This window comes from Suncus etruscus, chromosome 3 (genome assembly GCF_024139225.1).
Source record: "Suncus etruscus isolate mSunEtr1 chromosome 3, mSunEtr1.pri.cur, whole genome shotgun sequence".
Taxonomy (NCBI): Eukaryota; Metazoa; Chordata; class Mammalia; order Eulipotyphla; family Soricidae; genus Suncus; species Suncus etruscus.
Window position 1 is genome coordinate 19670576 of NC_064850.1, and position 17353 is coordinate 19687928.

A 17353-nucleotide genomic window follows, 5' to 3' on the forward strand; every position below is an offset into this window, starting at 1 on the left:
TAATTATTTTTTGAAAGGTGCCAGAAGCACTCTCAGTAGTGCTCAGGAGTTACTCCTGGCTCTGCACTCAGTAATCTCTCCTGGCACTGCTTGGGGGACCATATTGGATACTGGGGATCGAATCCGGGTCAGCATTGTGCAAGGTAAACATTTTACCCACTATCTTATTACTTCAGCCCTTTTCCCTTAGTTGTTAGTGGACAGCTTTCTCTCCTAGGGATTCAGCTTCCTACAGATGGCTTGTAATGAGGGCCGTGGCTCTTCTCAGTTGTCCATTGATTCTTCTGAGTAAAATACCACGGTTCCAGTTGGGAGCTATTGCTAGATTGACAAGAAACTTTGTCCTTGGGAGTAATTTTCAAAGTTTCTGTCCAAGACTTTGTAGTTGAGGTTGTCTATGTTTCCCCCTTCTTCTGATTTAGAAGTAGAGTGGACAAAACTAAAGTTGGAAGAAATCGTAGGAATCAGCTAGTCCCAGGTCCACATTTTATAGCCATTTAAGAATTAAAAAGCTAACCACAAAAAAAAATTTATTTTTTGCCCCAATTTTTTTTTTCCCCAAGTCAGGAAGCAAAGACAATACGTATCCACATGCCAGTTTTAGAAAACAGGAAATGAGCTAGGATGGCATTCTTCCTTTTCTTTATTTCAGACTGTTTCCCCAGTCTGAAGGCTGCCTCACATCTAAAATTGGTAGCATGGCAGTGTTTTCAAAGAGTGGACCTTTTGAAACTTGGCCTGAGATGGTCTGACTTGTGCCTGGCATTTGTGGTTTGCTCTTTGTTAAAGACTGTGGTCAGGTAAGAGTTGGTGAGCAACTTAATCTTGGGTGAAGGGATCAATTGAAGGAGTTGATCAAGTTCTCAAGGAGTGGGGCCAATGAAGTTTGGAGTGCATTCTTTGCATCCTGTAATGCCAGGTTTGGTCCCCACGTGCTTAGCACTAATGACTTTCCCCTTTGCCCGCCTCCCCCAAAAAAGAGTTGAGTTTAAAGTAGTTCATTTATAAAAGGTCACTGAGATATGAGTAAGAACATGGACGGTGAAGAAGCAGCAGGCACACGTGGCTTCAGTACCTGCTTCCTTACTCAACCTGCTTCCTTACTCAACCTGCTCTGTGTCTTTTTTTTTGTTTTGTTTTGTTTTTGGGTCACACCCAGCAGCTCTCAGGGGTTACTCTTGGCTCCATGCTTAGAAATAGCTCCTGGCAGGCTCAGGGGACCATATGGGATGCCGGGATTCGAACCAATGACCTTCTGCATGAAAGGCAAATGCCTTACTTCCATGCTATCTCTCCAGCACTGCCCTGCAACTTTGGGTAGATTCTGTTATTTTAAGACGTGGGGACACATTTGGCTGTGCTCAGGGCTCTGAGCTCAGGGATCGTTCATTGGGGGACCATATGTGATGCTGGGGATTGAACCCTGGTAGGCCTTGTGCAAGTCAGACTCCCTGCCTGCTGTTCTGTTTCATGATCCCAGATTCTTTACCCCTTCTGAGAGTTTATTTTGTAGTGGGGTTAAGAAGATTAAGCCAGGGGGCCGGGCGGTGGCGCTAAAGGTAAGGTGCCTGCCTTGCCTGCGCTAGCCTTGGACGGACCGCGGTTCGATCCCCCGGTGTCCCATATGGTCCCCCGAGCCAGGAGCAACTTCTGAGCACATAGCCAGGAGTAACCCCTGAGTATTACTGAGTGTGGCCCAAAAACCAAAAAAAAAAAAAAAAAAAAAAAAAAAAAAAAAAAAGAAGATTAAGCCAGATGCTTAGTTTTCTTGATATATAGTGATTATATATATCTATATATATCTATATCTATATCTATATATAGTTATATATTGTTGTTGTTGTTTTTGTTTTTTGTTTTTGGGTCACACCTGCCAGTGCTTGGGTTATTCCTGACTCTGTGCTCAGAAATTGCCCCTGGCAGGCTGGGGGTGGGGAGGGGAACCATATTGGATGCCAGGGATCGAACCTGAATCTGCTGCTTGCAAGGCAAATGCTCTACTGCTGTGCTATCTCTCCAGCCCCGCAATGATGATATTCTTTTCTCTACTTCCTCCCTGCACTAAGAAAGTATAAAGGTTTTCTTAGTCTGTGAGTAAATGTCCATCTCTGTAAGATTGAACTGAGATTTCCTTAGGAGAGAGAAAGGAAACAGAGAACTGACTGGATTGTGAAGGAAACTCTTGGTGATTCCTTTTAGTACCAGCTTTCTTGAAAATAGTTGTTTTAATTGGGGCCACTTTTATTGTATTGGGCTTGTGAATCCTTTAAAGGGCTAAAGATAGGGAGGGCACTTTGCCTTGTATCTGACTGATCCAGGCACCCTGGCAGTGCCAGGAGTGAACCCTAAGTGGAGAGCTCAGGAGTAAGCTGTGAGCCTCGCCAGATGGGACCAGTAACCAAGAGGAAAATGACAAGAAACGGCACCACAGTGTGAAAGGAGCACATCGGTGATCGTGAATATGCTAGCTGGGATTCCTGATATGTGCTGAGAAACGGGGACTAGAACTTAGTCATCTCGACTACTGAGGGGCCTTTGTAAATCCTATTTATGATCCACTTGACTCTCCCAATCTGAATGCCCCACAGGATCTCATTCGTCTCATTCCTTCTGTCAGGCTCCCAGGACTTCCTCCTTTGCCAACTGCTGCAGCTCTTGGCTCAAGGTTACCAAACTAGCAGTTGCACTGCAGACCTTGAGTTCCCCGCATCATTCAAGGGGGGAGAGAGGCTGGGTGCTGTAGCTGCTAAAGACAGACAGACAGACACACACACACACACACACACACCCGGGTGCTGTAGCTGCTAAAGACACACACACACACACACACACACACACACACACACACACACTCACTGTACATGGTGGCTCAAGCACTTTTTTCCATCTCTGCAGCAGGGATGTGGTCAGTCCTGTGTAAGCCACATAGCTAGTGAGGGAGACAGATGGTTCCTTCCAGTCATTTTGGGGTTCTTGTTCCACGAGGAGGGGAAAGTTTCTGAGCAGCACAGCCTTCGCTGCTTCTGTTGTCAGTTGAGAGCTTGAGCGTCGAATTAATCTAGCCTTTGTTCCGTTTGCAGGGATCATCCATGTATCGCGTGGACCGGAGGCTGCAGGAGAATCCCAGTTTTGGTATTCCATGCTGATGCTATCTTGACAAAGGACAGCAATATTCGAGTCATTGGAGGTGGGTATGACTTTTCCCACTGAAGGGCAGGCCTGGTATGGCCTTAGTAGTTTTGTCTTGCAGCAGTAGAGGTGGTTCTGAAAGGGCCTTGGTTATAAGAAAAAGTCTGTGTTATACTTGAAAGTTTTGTTTAGGATGTCTTATAGCTATATATTTAATTTTTAGTTAGTGTTTTTGAGGCTACTCCTGGTGGTGTCCCAGGGACCTTGAGGAACTGGGGATTGAGCCCAGGGCCTCAGAAGTGCCAAGTGGCAGGCCTTTCACCACGATCTGGCTTGTTTCCTTATATTTGTTCTGCTGACTGTTGAGTTTTTCCTCTTTGAATTTTAAAAATAATTCTGTGCATTCGTGTTAATTAGTCTTGGGAACAATTTATTATGATGCAGATAGCAACATTGACTGATGGAGCTATGTTGGAGCACAGCTCATGGCATCTCTCATGTTAGCCGGTCTGTGACCCTTGGCTGTCAGTGCTGGCTTCAACAGTCCCCAAGAAAACCCTGCCCCGCTTAAACAGCTGCTCCCTACATCCTGTGCTGGATGGATTTGCTTTTTCTAGGTATTGGGTAGAAATGGGCTTACACGGATGCCTCCTCTTGTGACTTCTGTCACTCAGCCTATTGTGCCAAAGGCTTGTCTGTGTCATAGCAGGCATTTGTGCCACTTCCTTCGAAAGCAGGACTGGATAACATTGTGCCCTGTGTGGATACATCCCCTTTGGTTTGCGAGTTTGTCAGTTGATGAAGAGTTGTTTCTTGACTCTGGTCAGTAGTGCTGCTGTAGGTGAAATTGGGTTTGAATAATTTCAGTTCTCTGGGGTTGTATAGTACTGCTATTTTTACCTTAAAAAGGATGCTCACCAAGGCCTGGTCCTTCCGTTCCATGTGGTCTTGACCTGTCCTTTATGAGCAAGAGAAATCGAACTGATTTTGGGGATACCCCATCTAAGTGGATATGGGAGATCATGGTTTTCAGTACAACAATCAAAAAAAAAAAAAGAAGGAAAAAAAAAGAAAAAATAAGATAAATGAATGTTAGAATCTTCTAGTAAAGAAGGGGGTGCTACTATTAAAAAAAAAAAAAGAAACTGCCATACAGTTTTTCCATAGTGACTGTATGTTTTCACATTCTCACCAGTAACAAAGTGTTATTTTCTATTACAAGTTTATAAGTAGGCGAAACATAGTATCCTCTTGTGATTTCCTTGGCATTTCCCTTTCTTTTCCTTCCTTCCTTCCTTCCTTCCTTCCTTCCTTCCTTCCTTCCTTCCTTCCTTCCTTCCTTCCTTCCTTCCTTCCTTCCTTCCTTCCTTCCTTCCTTCCTTCCTTCCTTCCTTCCTCCCTCCCTCCTCTTCCTTCCTTCCTCCCTCCCTTCCCTCCCTTCCCTCCCTTCCCTCCCTCCCTCCTCCCTCCCTTCCCTCCCTTCCCTCCCTCCCTCCCTCCCCCCTTCCCTCCCTCCCTCCCTTCCCTCCCTTCCCTCCCTTCCCCCCCCCCTCCCTCCCTCCCTCCCTCCCTCCCTCCCTCCCTCCCTCCCTCCCTTTCTCTAGTTGTTTTGACTAACTGTCTAATTGCTCTGACAAGACCTTCCAGTGCAGCATTGACAAGCAGGTAATAGGAAGTATTACTTTTTTTTCTTTTTTCTTTTTTTTTTTTATTTCTTTTTTCTTCTTTTTTTTGGTGGGGGGCTCACACCCGGCAGCACTCAGGGGTTACTCCTGGTTCTAGGCTCAGAAATCACTCCTGGCAGGCTCAGGGGACCATATAGGATGCCGGGATTTGAACCACCGCCCTTCTGCATGCAAGGCAAATGCCTTACCTCCATGCTATCTTTCCAGCCCCAGGCGGTACTTTTCTATCTTTAGTTGCTTTGGCTAATTGCTCTGACTAGAACTTCCTATGCTGTGGCTGGAGAGATAGCATGGAGGTAAGGCATTGCCTTGCATGCAGAAGGATGGTGGTTCGAATTCCAGCATCCTATATGGTCCCCGAGCTTGCCAGGAGTGATTTCTGATCATAGAGCCAGGAGTAACCCCTGAGCGCTGCCGGGTGTGACCCAAAAACAAAAACAAAAAAGAACTTCCAATGCAGTGTCCAATGGTGGAGGTGCTAGTAGGGATCTCTGATTTGTTTTTGATCTTAAGGGATATCTTTCTGTATTTTCAGTATGGTTATTGTGATCTTAGCATTGGGCTTTTCATGAATGAATACCCTTTACCAAGTTAAGAAAATTTGTTTTTTATCATGCAAGGGTGGTGATGTTTGTCAAATGTTTGGGGTTTTTTTTGCAATATTTTTGGGAAGGGTGCCCCTGGCAATACTCAAGAGTTATTCCTATATCTGCACTTAGGAATCATTCTGGGGGGGGGGGGGGCTGGAGTGATAGCACAGCAGTAGGGCATTTGCCTTGCACTTGGCTGACCCAGGATGGACCTAGGTTCGATTCCCGGCATCCCATATGGTCCCCCAGCTTGCCAGGTACAATTTCTGAGCACAGAGCCAGGCATAACCCCCTGAGCGCCACTGGGTTGGCTCCAAAACAAAAAAACAAAGAAAAAAAGGAATCACTCCTGGTGGTGCTCAGGGAACCATATGAAATGCTAGAGATCCAACATGGGTAGGCCATGTGCAAGGCACAATGCCTTTCACTGTGCTATGTCTCTGGGCCCTTCAAAGGCTTTTTCTATATTAAATAAGATAATTCCACTTCCCCTTCTTTATTACTGTGGTATGTGTAATTTGATTGACTTTAGTATGTTGAGCCACAGTTTTTTGGTGGCTTGTTTGGGCTACACCCAGCAGTGCTGAGGGGCTATTCCTGGCTTTGTGCTCAGGATTGATTCTGGCAAGGCACAGGAGCCCTATGTGGTGCAGGGGATAAAATCAAGTTTTGTGCCATACAAGGCAAGTGCCTTAACCTCTGTCCCCTTTACTGCCTTTTTTTTTTCCTGTTCTATTTTTGTTTTGTTTTTGGGCCAAACACATCAGCGCTCAAATGCTATACCCCACTGATTGTGTAGGGGTCTACTCCTTGTGGGTGGTTCTTAGGGTACCTTATGAGGTACCAGAGATCAAGTGCAAGCCTGATGCATGTAAAGGATGCACTCTATCCCCTGAGCTGGTCTTCAGCGTTGGTTTTGATTTTTGTATTTTGGGGCACACCTGTGATTCTTGAGGGTGTGATCAAACACAATACCCAGTACTGGGGATAGAACCCAGACCTCCTACATACAAAGCATATGCTTCAGTCAACCTGCTTATTTGTTTATTTTGCTTTTGTTCAAGGGTTGCTCCTGGCTCTGTGCTCAGAAATCACTTCTGGCAGGCTCAGGAGACCATATGTGATGTCAGAAATTGAACCCGGGTCAGCTGCAAGCAAGACATTGAACCTGGGTCAGCCGTGTGCAAGGCAAACCGCTACCTGTTGTGCTATTGCTCTGCCCTCCCTGGTTGGCCTGTTTTAACTCTCTTACCCACTTAACAGGCACACGAAATTATTACTGCTTATCCTACTGGATAGTAGTAGCATCTACTCTTCTCCAAGTGACTTCAAGGGTGGTCATTGGCCCTTATTAACAAAGCTGTGGAGGGAGAGCACAGTCAACACCTGCTTCTGGGACTTGCCTTCTCCCTCCCCAAGTGATCCTGCCTCTCATGCCCTCATGCCCTCGGCAGCCTCTTAAAGGAACGTGGTCCATTTGTGTTTTCTGAACTTTGAGTGACTGAAGATATGCTCACACTTACTGAGAAACTCTCTTTAATTATGATTGAAACCAGTCTATTAAAGAAGGGCAAAAGAGCAGAAGTCTGTATTTCTGCCTCCTACCCCAACCTGATCTTTTTGGTCTGCTTGTCATTTAAGTTTATATGTTTCGTGCAATTGTCAGTATTTTGGCGAGGGTACTGTACCTAGGTATTGGAAACTAGCACCCATCTGTGCTGTCATCTCATTATTCACGCAGTCATAACCTTACCTCCCTCTCTTTTTGTTTTTGCAGTCCTTTGATTAAAGATCTCTAAGCTCCCCTCAATCTAATTTTTGAATATTAAGAATCCTAATTCATTAGGTTTAGTACTTTTCTTTATCTTCCGTTTGATAATAAAAGTTGGAATGACTTTAGCTGCTTGTTGCTTCCCATGGTACTTATTGAGGACACTTGGTCTTCTTGGCTCGTTTAAATGGCTGGCAAGGACCCACTCACACTAATCCTGTGGTTAAATCCCCCAGAGAAGGGTGTCTGGGGCATTAGTTATCTTCTGCTTAATTGTCTTAGTGGGAGCTGTCAACCTTGTTTGTCCTGTTATCTATTAATCAGTTCAGTGGATTCACTGCCAGTGTTTTCGGTACGTTAAGATTCCATATATTTTGTGAAATATTGTGGAATAGAACGTTTGTCATCAGACCCACACACCCATGTTTTTTTTCATATACACATTTTATTTATTTACTGAGGACCATGCCTAGCTATGTTTGGAGACCACCGGGACCATAGCTGGAGTGCAAAGGGTGGGGTGGCCATGCAGTGCCATAATCCATCTCGGTGTGTCGTACTTGCCAGTCATGTTTGATACCTCTTGCTTGACTTCTCTGTTTCAGCACTGCAATTAGAGGCATGAGATAGTTTATTTATTTATTTTTATTTTTTAAATTGCTTTATTTAAGTACTGTAGTTACAAAATTGTTCATTTGTTGGGTTTCAGTCATGCAGTGGATACTACCTTTCATCAGTGCATCTGTCCCGCCAACCCATATCTCCTGTTCCCACCTCCACCACTGATGCCTGTCTCTAGGGCAGGAAAATTGCTTCTCTCTCACTCTCCTGCATTCCTCTCTCTGTCCTTTTTGACACTATTTTGACAAATAGTGGTTTGCACTATTGCCAATGGAAGGCTGCCTTGCATGTCACTTTCTTCTCTTTCTTGTCCAGAGCGATCTGTTCCAATTATCATTGTCCTAGTAGACCCTTCTCTACTCTTTTTTTTTTTTTTTTTTTTTTGGTTTTTGGGCCACACCCGGCGGTGCTCAGGGGTTTGGTGCTCAGGGGTTACTCCTGGCTGTCTGCTCAGAAATTGCTCCTGGTAGGCACGGGGGACCATATGGGACACCGGGATTCAAACCAACCACCGTTAGTCCTGGATAGGCTGCTTGCAAGGCAAACGCCGCTGTGCTATCTCTTCGGGCCCCCCTTCTCTACTCTTAACTGCACTCACTGCTCTTTGCAATGAGCTTTTTACCCTGGGTGGGACCTCCTGATCCTTATTTTTTATTGTCTCTGGATATTATAACCATATTATCTCTTGTTTTTCTAATATCCCACAAATGAATATTATTCTATGTCTATCCCTTTACCTTTGGCTAATTTCACTCGGCATAAAAATCTCCATATCCATCCATGTATAAGCAAATTTCATGTCTTCATATTTTCTTTTTCTTTTTTTGTGGTTTTGGGTCACACCCGGCAGCGCTCAGGGGTTACTCCTGGCTTTACGCTCAGAAATCGCTCCTGGCAGGCTGGGGGACAATATGGGATGCCGGGATTTGAACTACTGTCCTTCTGCATGCAAGGCAAATGCCTTACCTCCATGCTATCTCTCTGGCCCCATCTTCATATTTTCTAACAGCTGCATAGTATTACATTGTGTAGATATACCACAGTTTCTTTTTTTTTTTTTTTTTTTGGTTTTTTGGGCCACACCCGTTTGACGCTCAGGGGTTACTCCTGGCTACGTGCTCAGAAATCGCCCCTGGCTTGGGGGGACCATATGGGACGCCGGGGGATCGAACCGCGGTCCGTTCCTTGGCTAGCGCTTGTAAGGCAGACACCTTACCTCTAGCGCCACCTTCCCGGCCCTTACCACAGTTTCTTTAGCCATTCATTTGTTGTCGGGCACCTGGGTTGTTTTAAGATTCTGGTTATTGTAAATAGTGCTGTGCTAAACATAGGGTGTGCAGAGGACATATTTGTATTGTGTTTTTGTGTTCTTGGGTTATAACCCTAGGAATGGTAATTTTGCATCATATGGAAGCTTAATTTCTAGTTTTTTTGAGGAATGTCTATATTGTTTTCCAAAAATGTGACCAGTCTGCATTTCTGTTATCAGTGAATGAGAGTTCCTTTCTCCCTGCATCCATGACAGCACTAGTGTGTGTGTGTGTGTGTGTGTGTGTGTGTGTGTGTGTGTGTGCGTGCTAGTCTCTGTGGTGTGAGATGCTATCTCAGTGTTTTGATTTGTATCTTTCTGAATTGGAGCATTTTTTCATGTGCCTTTTGGCCTTTATTTCTTCTTTGAGGAAGAGTCTGTTCATTTCTTCTTCCCATTGGGGGGGGGGGGTTTGGGCCACACCCAGTGGTGCTCAGGGTTTACTCCTGACTCTACACTCAGAAATCATTCCTGGAAGGCTCAGGGGACTATATGGGATCCCGGGGACCAAACCCGGGTCCATCCTGGGTCGCTGCATGCAAGGCAATCACCCTACCACTGTGTGATCTTTGGCCCCTCTAAAGTAATATTAAGGAATTTTATGATTTGTCTCTGAATGTGTCAGTTTTATACTTGCATTTATATTGAACCTACATACCACTTAATAGAAATACAATATAAGCTATAGATATAAATTTTCCAGTTGCTAAAAAATGAAATGAGATAGGTAAAATTAATCTGAGTATGTTTTACTTGATTTAAAATTTTACTTCTATTTTTTTTTGTTGTTGTTTGTTTTTGGCCACACCTGGTGATGCTCAGGGGTTGCTCCTGGCTCTGCTCAGAAATCGCTTCTGGCTCGGGACTATATGGGATGCCAGGGATCGACCCAGGTCTGTCCTTGGTCAGCCACATGCAAGGCAAATGCCCTACAGTTGTGCTATTGCTTTGGCCCTACTTCTACATTTATTAAATTAAATTGATCAGTAAGATATTTTATATCCAGAGTGTATTCTATACTATAGTACATTTTACTGTGGTACAAACACATATACACATTTTGGGGGCCCACACCTTGCTGTGTTCAGGACTTACTCCTGGCTCTGCACTTAGGAATCAATTCTGGTGGGCTTGGATGACCATATGGGGTTCTAGGAATCAAACTTGGGTTGACCATGTGCAAGGTAGATGTCCTACCTGTTGTGTTATTGCTCTGACCCCTCTTTCCTGGCTTTAAGCCCCTGAGCCACCTGCTGGGCCCCAGAACTAATTAGCAGTGCACATTCTACTGCTTCTATGAATTATACTTTGACTCTTTATAAACAAACCTCTAGTTTTCATATAATAGAATTGTGGGGGCCGGAGCAATAGCACAGTGGTAGGGTATTTGTCTTGCATGCAGATGACTCATGACAGACCCAGGTTCAATTTCTGGCATCCCATCGGGTCTTCCAAGTCTGCCACATGTTATTTCTGAGTGCAGAGCCAGAAGTAACCCCCTGAGTGCCACCGGGTGTAAACCAAAAACCAAAACCAAAACAAAACAAATGCAGAATTTTGAAGACAACCTAATGGTTTTGGGGTATATCTGGTATGCTCAGGGGTTACTCCTGGCTCTGTACTCAGGTATCACTCTTGGGGATGCTTGGAGGACCATAGGGATGGCAGGGATTGAAGCCAGGAATGCAGTACCTGCTGTACTCCTGCCCCATCATAATTATTATTATTATTATTATTATTATTTTTTTTTTTTGGTTTTTGGGTCACATCTGGCAACGTTCAGAGGTTTCTCCTGGCTCTATACTCAGAAATCGCTCCTGGCAGGCTTGGGGGACCATATGGGATGCCGGGATTCGAAACACCATCCTTCTGCGTGCAAGGACACATTACCTCCATGCTATCTCTCGGGCCCCATCATCAGAATTTTTTTAAAGAGTTTTTTTTTTTTTTTTTTTTTTTTTTTTTTGTGTGATGTCTTTTGATTAGTGCTTTATAGAACAGGACTTAGTGGTTGGTCTTTAAACGACCATTATTGTTTATTATAAAATAGAAACTGACTTATATGTGTGCTCCTTCCTCTCGGTGGTGGTGCTTGTGTGACTGGAGTCACATGTTCTTGGTTTTGGTGACTGGGGATCCCAAAGAACAAAATTGTAGGGGCTAACACTTGGGCATATGGGGTAGAGCTGGTGATCGGAGATTGAACTAGTGGTATACATGTAAAGTAGATGGTTTTGCCTCTGAGCTATCACTGGACCCAACCATCATACTTTTTAAACATGTGAGAATAAGTAATATTTTGAAAGAAATATGACCATGATAAAAATAACAGAATACTTACTTTAGGAGGCCTGAGGTAGAACAGGCATTAAGAAGCTGACCTTCAGGGACTGGAGAGAGCCTGGAGGTAGGGCATTTGCCTTGCATACAGAATGTCAGTGGTTCAAATCCCAGCAGCCCATATGGTTCCCTGAGTCTGCCAGGAGCGATTTCTGAGCATAGAGTCAGGAGTAACCCCTGAGCACTGCTGGGTGACCCAAAAACCCAAACACACCCCCCCCCAAAAAAAAGAAGCTTGCCTTCCATGCAACTATTATTGCAACTGCTACATTACCCTGAGCAGCACCAAAAGTGATTCCTGAGTTCAGAGCCAGGAATAATCCCTGAGCATCACTCTGTGGGACTCCCAATCCCAAAATAAACTACCTGATCTCTTGGGTGTAGGGCCACAGCTACTGAAAATGCTGTTTTGTTGCTTGCATTTTGAATTGAAAGTAATGTTAAGGGTTTGGAGAGATAGTGCAGAGGTAGGGCATTTGCCTTGCATGCGGCTGACCAGGGAGGGACCCAGTTCGATTCCTGGAATTCCATATGGTCCCCCAGCCTGTCAGGGTCAATTTCTGAGTGCAGAGCCAGGAGTAACTTCTGAGCACCACTGAGTGTGGCCCAACAACCAAACAACCAGTCAATAAAGTTAAAAGAAAAAGTAATGTTAAATTGTATCTAGGAATTAGTAAGAACAAATTTCCTCTGGACTATATTTATCTTTTTTGAGGGGGCACAGCCAGTGATGCTTAGGGATCACTCCTGGCTCTGCACTCAGAAATTTCTCCTGGCTTGGGGGACCATATGGGACATGGGGGGGGGGATTGAACCGCAGTTGTCCTAGCCTAGTGCTGGCAAGGCAGACGCTTTACCGCTTGCGCCACCACTCTGGCCCCTCCTCAGGCCATATTTAGAGACTACCAAGGAATTTAAGCCTAAGAACCTCGATGCAAAATTCGGACTTGCTGCTACTAGCAGAATGATGGTGGCAGAGTCGAATTCAACAGGTCGCCAGCTTGGTTATCCAACTGACTTGATTTCTCATTTGTCTTTAGAACGTTACCATTTGTCTTACAAGATTGTGCGGACAGACAGTCGCCTGGTTCGCAGCATTCTGGCAGCCCATGGATTTCATGAAGTAAGCTTGTTTTCACTCCCTCCCCAGATCTTGAAACTTGAAAATTATAGCAACCTGCCTGCCAATGATCAAGACTAGCTCTAGAAGTTACCTGGTGCTAATGCTATGTGATAAAGTAGACATTGGATTGAATTTCAGTGTGGTTATACCAGCCTCTCCTCGAAATGTTTAAGAAATATTTTCAGAGGAATGTGTTTGGGGGAGAAGGGGAGGTGACTTAGAGGGAGCATTGCTTGAAGGAAATCATCTCCTACCCAATTAAGAAATCTGTGTTTACAAGCAACAGAAACATTCTGCCTAATTTGAACTAAAAGAGATTTGTAGGCAGATGTGGAAGGATGAACTAGCAGAAGGAGGGAGGCCAAATGGCAGGCTTAGGAAGGAGGGAGACCAGGATTGCCTCATGGGTTGGAGTGGTAACCTGCAGGGCCGTCTCATCAAGGCCTTGCCCTGGAAGTGACTTTATTCAGTGCCCCCTTTGCCTTCTGGAGACAGGATGATTGCCCCAAGTTAGATCATGGAACCAAGATCATTTTGGGGAGAGGAGAGGCCCGAGGTGTCCAGTCCATTAAACCAAAGGAGTACGTAGTTCCCAAAGAAAATTGGGAAATTGGGGCCGGGCGGTGGCGCAAGAGGTAAGGTGCCTGCCTTGCCTACGCTAGCCTTGGACGGACTGCAGTTCGATCCCCCGGTGTCCCATATGGTCCCCCAAGCCAGGAGCGACTTCTGAGCGCATAGCCAGGAGTAACCCCTGAGCGTTACCGGGTGTGGCCCAAAAACCAAAAAAAAAAAAAAAAAAAAAAAAAAGAAAATTGGGAAATTGGAACCCTGACATCATAAATGGAATAAACCAGATATGCTGGGCCAACTTCCATGAGATGCTTTAAGACCATGAATAAGTTTGGCTTCTAACTTCTCAATCTTGGGTTGAAGCCTTGAAGTGGAAAGTGGTGACAATTCTTTTTTTTTTTTTTAATAGATTATCTTTGTTTAAACACCGTGATTACAAATATAATTGTAGTTGTATGATTACAGTCATGTAAAGACTTCACTAGTGCAGGATTCTCACCACCAATTTCCCAGTTCTATCTAATCCCCACCCCACCCACACCTATGCTCGAGACAGGCTTTCTTTTTCCCTCATTCATTCACATTGTTATGATAGTTTTCAGTGTAGTTATTTCTCTAACTGCAGTCATCACTCTATGTGGTGAGCTTCATGTCATGAGCTGCACCTACTGAGAAGATAGGGGGAAATAAGGGTTGTGACTGAGGCAGTAAAATATTAGAAATGAGATTTGTAGGGCAGTATCAAGGTCAGAATACAAGATGGATGTTATGGATATATAAAATATATGCATACAATACTATCAATAGGAAAACAAGGAGAAAAAAAATTCCAGTGACCGTTCCAACATAAACCAGTATAAAACGGCCCGCCCTCCTCCCAAAGTGCATTTCCATTAGTGTAGGGAGAGGTAGGGGAAAGCCTGAGGACCCCTAAGAGTCCACTTGAACCCACTTCTGGCCATCTGAGCTGGCACCCAGGGAAGGCCTGGAGTCAGGGGAAAAAGACAAGGACAGTTGGGGTCCTGCCAAGCCTCCCAGCACTCCCCAGGCCAGGGAGAAGGGCTCCGGTATGGGGCCTCCCCAAACGAGCTGGGAGACAATTCTTATATCCTGTCTTTGTTGCTCATTCATGTCTAGGGATTGATATGGTGCCCCTCATATTACAGGCAGAGTCTCTAACGTCCCTTCAGGGCAAAGAAGGCTAATGAATGAATTAGAAATTGGTTTGCTGATAGAGGTGTTAGGTCTCATCAGATGTTATCTCCAACATCTGCAAGGACATAATGCCTGTATGAGAATAGTGTGTGCTGTTGAGTCCTCAGCTCATTCTTGGACATGCAAGAACATTAGGAGAGATCATGGCATTTCTGTAGAAGGATTCGCTTTTTCCTCTCTCTCTCTCTCTCTCTCTCTTTTTTTTACACATGAGATTTTCTCAATTTCCTCATTCTATAAACCCTTTATCGCTATGTTCTGTCTCACTTTATTTTCTATTTATTTTTTTGTTTTTTGGGCCACACCTGGAGATCCTCAGGGGTTACTCTTGGTTGTGCACTAAAAACTTATTCCTGGTGGTTCTTGAGGGACTGAATGTGGTGCCAAGGATCAAACCCAGGTTGGCTGCTTGCAAGGCAAACACCCTGTCCATTGTACTATCACCCGGCCCATTAACCTTCACTTGAATGGTCTCATGTACTAACTAGGCCACCCTGGGAGAGCTCTGAGACATTGAATTCTGTCTAGCCTTTTATGTCCTTGCTTTTTCTAGAGAGAGATTAGCACTGATGGTCTTTTCCTCTTGCCTTCAGGTTCACCCAAGCAGCACTGACTATAACCTGATGTGGACAGGATCCCACCTGAAGCCCTTCCTACTCCGTACCCTCTCTGAAATACAAAAGGTTAATCACTTCCCCAGGTAATGCTCTTGGAGTTGCTCCATTAATTTTTCTATTTTTTGATTATTTTTTGGTCCACACCCAGTAGTGCTCATTAGTTATTCCCGGCTCTGTGCTCAGGAGTAATCCATAGAGTTGCTCCGGTGGTGCTGGGGATAGAATTGACCTTGGCCACATGTAAGGCAAGCACCATACCTCCTATACTATTTCTCTGGACCCTGGAGTTACTCTGCAGTGTCTCTGACACTGGGTTCAAATGTCTTAAAACGAAAACAATTTTAAAAAAGAAAAGAAAAAACTGCCTGTGATATGATGCAGCAGCCTGCAGATAAAACTTAAGTTACTTGTATTCCTGAGCACAAATATGGGGTCTTTCCAAGGACGGCATAAACACAGATGATTTTATATACATACATTTATATATATAAAGTCACATAAAATATATAAATATGTAAGTATATTTATATATGATTATGCATAACATTTATATGTGAAATACCTATAAACATATAATCTTTATATATAGGTATATAAAACTAATATTTACATACTGGTTTTTGGCCCACACCAACTGTGTTCAGGGCTTACTCCTGGCTCTGCATTTAGGGATCATTTCTGGCAGGGCTCAGGGTACCATATGGGATTCAGGGACTTGAACCCAGGTCAGCCTACATGCAAGGCCCTGCTCACTGTACTGTCTCATCAGCCCCCAGGCATGGATGATTTTAAAGTAGACAATTTCTATATTAGAAATTCTATATATTTAATAAAAAAAATCCTATAGATTATTTTTCTTAAACTTAAATCTCTTTAGCCTCTCGTGTGGATAAATTCTCTTTTCTCATCACCTCTCAGTTTCCCTTTTATAAAGGGATGATCTATCTCAATTTCTAATATGATACTGTTGTTGAGAGTAAAACTTCAAATCTCCCCCATTTAATTGAATTCTGGTAATGGCATAAGAAAAACTACCTGTAAATGATTTCCATGTATTTGTTTTTATTAAAATTGAAGGACATCATAATATGTTGTGAACTGATCTTTAACTCTAATTTTTGTGATAGGTGGTCTTAGTGGCCTTGAGCAAATCACCTTTCTGAGCATCTGTTTTCTCCTGAATAGCTAAAACAAAAGCACTAAGACACATTCCTCCTCAGATTCTTGGGAGGATTTACTCTGCCAAGATGTAGAGGGCTCAGAATATTGGAAATCTACTGTCCGTGTAGTCAATACTTTACTGGTGTTGGCGATTATTTTTGTGAACAAGGTTCTTTGTATTTATGTCCATGACCAAGAAAATAGTAATCGGTGCTTAAGCCCTGCTCTGTTGTAGAAGTGGCACTCAGCCACGGAGGACCCCTGCCCTGGTAGAGAAGAGGGGAGCCAGTCTCATCTAGCCAGTGAAGACATGTGAGGCCGGAAGAGCTGGGTTCATTGGTCAGTGATTACATTTTGTTTGGTTTTATTTCCAGGACTTCGACCCCTGTTGCTCATGCATGCTAAGAAATTTAATTGTTGGTTGCTCATATACTTTCCTCCTCATTTGAATGAAATATATATTTCACTTACTCTGACCTCAGTCATCTCCCATACCTGGTCTGTACTGCATTATATTGTATTATTGCACTGATTTGGGATCAATGTTATTTTCAGGATTCACAACAAGTTGCAGTTTTGTTGGTGTCTGTTCTCTTCATTAAACTCTTATTTTTTTAACTGCTAGAAAAGGTGTGTGTGTGTGTGTGTGTGTGTGTGTGTGTGTGTGTGTTTGGGTTTTTACATGTGGAGCTGACTTGATAAAGGGTTCAGATGCATCTGTTTTTAGTGAGCTTTTAAACAGTCTTTTAAAAGCCTAAAACTTTAAATCTACCAAAAAACAATGTTATGACCTTGGGTTGGGAATGGTTTCTTAGTTATGTAGCTCATCATTTTTTTTGGTGGGTAGAAGGAATATGGCCAGAGTAATGCTTTGTTTATTTGATGGCCTGCACTCAGCAGTATTCAGGGGTTATTCCTGACTCTATACTCAGGAATCACTTGAGCTTGGAGGACCATATAGGATGCTGGGGATGGAACCCAGGTTGGCCTTGTGCAAGACAAGTTTCTTACCCATTATACCACCTCTCCAGTCCTGTGATCAGGATAATATTTGTGGGGATGAGTATTGCTCTGCCACTGAACTGTGACTCTGGTCCCAAAGCACAGTCCTTTCAAGATCAAAAAACTTATTAAATTAAATTCATTAAATTAAAAAAGGTCTGTTTTTACAACCAGACACAAGCATAACTGAGAGTGATGGTTAGGTCCCCAAGTTCTGCCC

At 43.9% G+C, this 17353-nt stretch overlaps 2 protein-coding genes and 1 non-coding gene across 3 annotated transcripts in view; 2 read left to right on the forward strand and 1 right to left on the reverse strand.

The window, feature by feature from the left end:
* Nucleotides 1–17353, forward strand: part of TTLL5 (tubulin tyrosine ligase like 5) — a 310256-nt gene that overhangs the window by 7285 nt on the left and 285618 nt on the right. Inside the window, exons 3-5 of the mRNA XM_049770318.1 lie at nt 3081–3187; nt 12486–12568; nt 14947–15053. Coding sequence (XP_049626275.1) covers nt 3081–3187; nt 12486–12568; nt 14947–15053 — 297 coding nt within the window. The remainder of the gene's footprint in view (nt 1–3080; nt 3188–12485; nt 12569–14946; nt 15054–17353) is intronic.
* Nucleotides 1–17353, reverse strand: part of LOC126004088 (peroxiredoxin-1) — a 1184503-nt gene that overhangs the window by 2064 nt on the left and 1165086 nt on the right. The window lies entirely within an intron of this gene.
* On the forward strand, nt 4040–4169 carry LOC126005050 (small Cajal body-specific RNA 23). Its single transcript, XR_007494233.1, has one exon. It is a non-coding gene; the product is annotated as a small Cajal body-specific RNA 23 (non-coding RNA).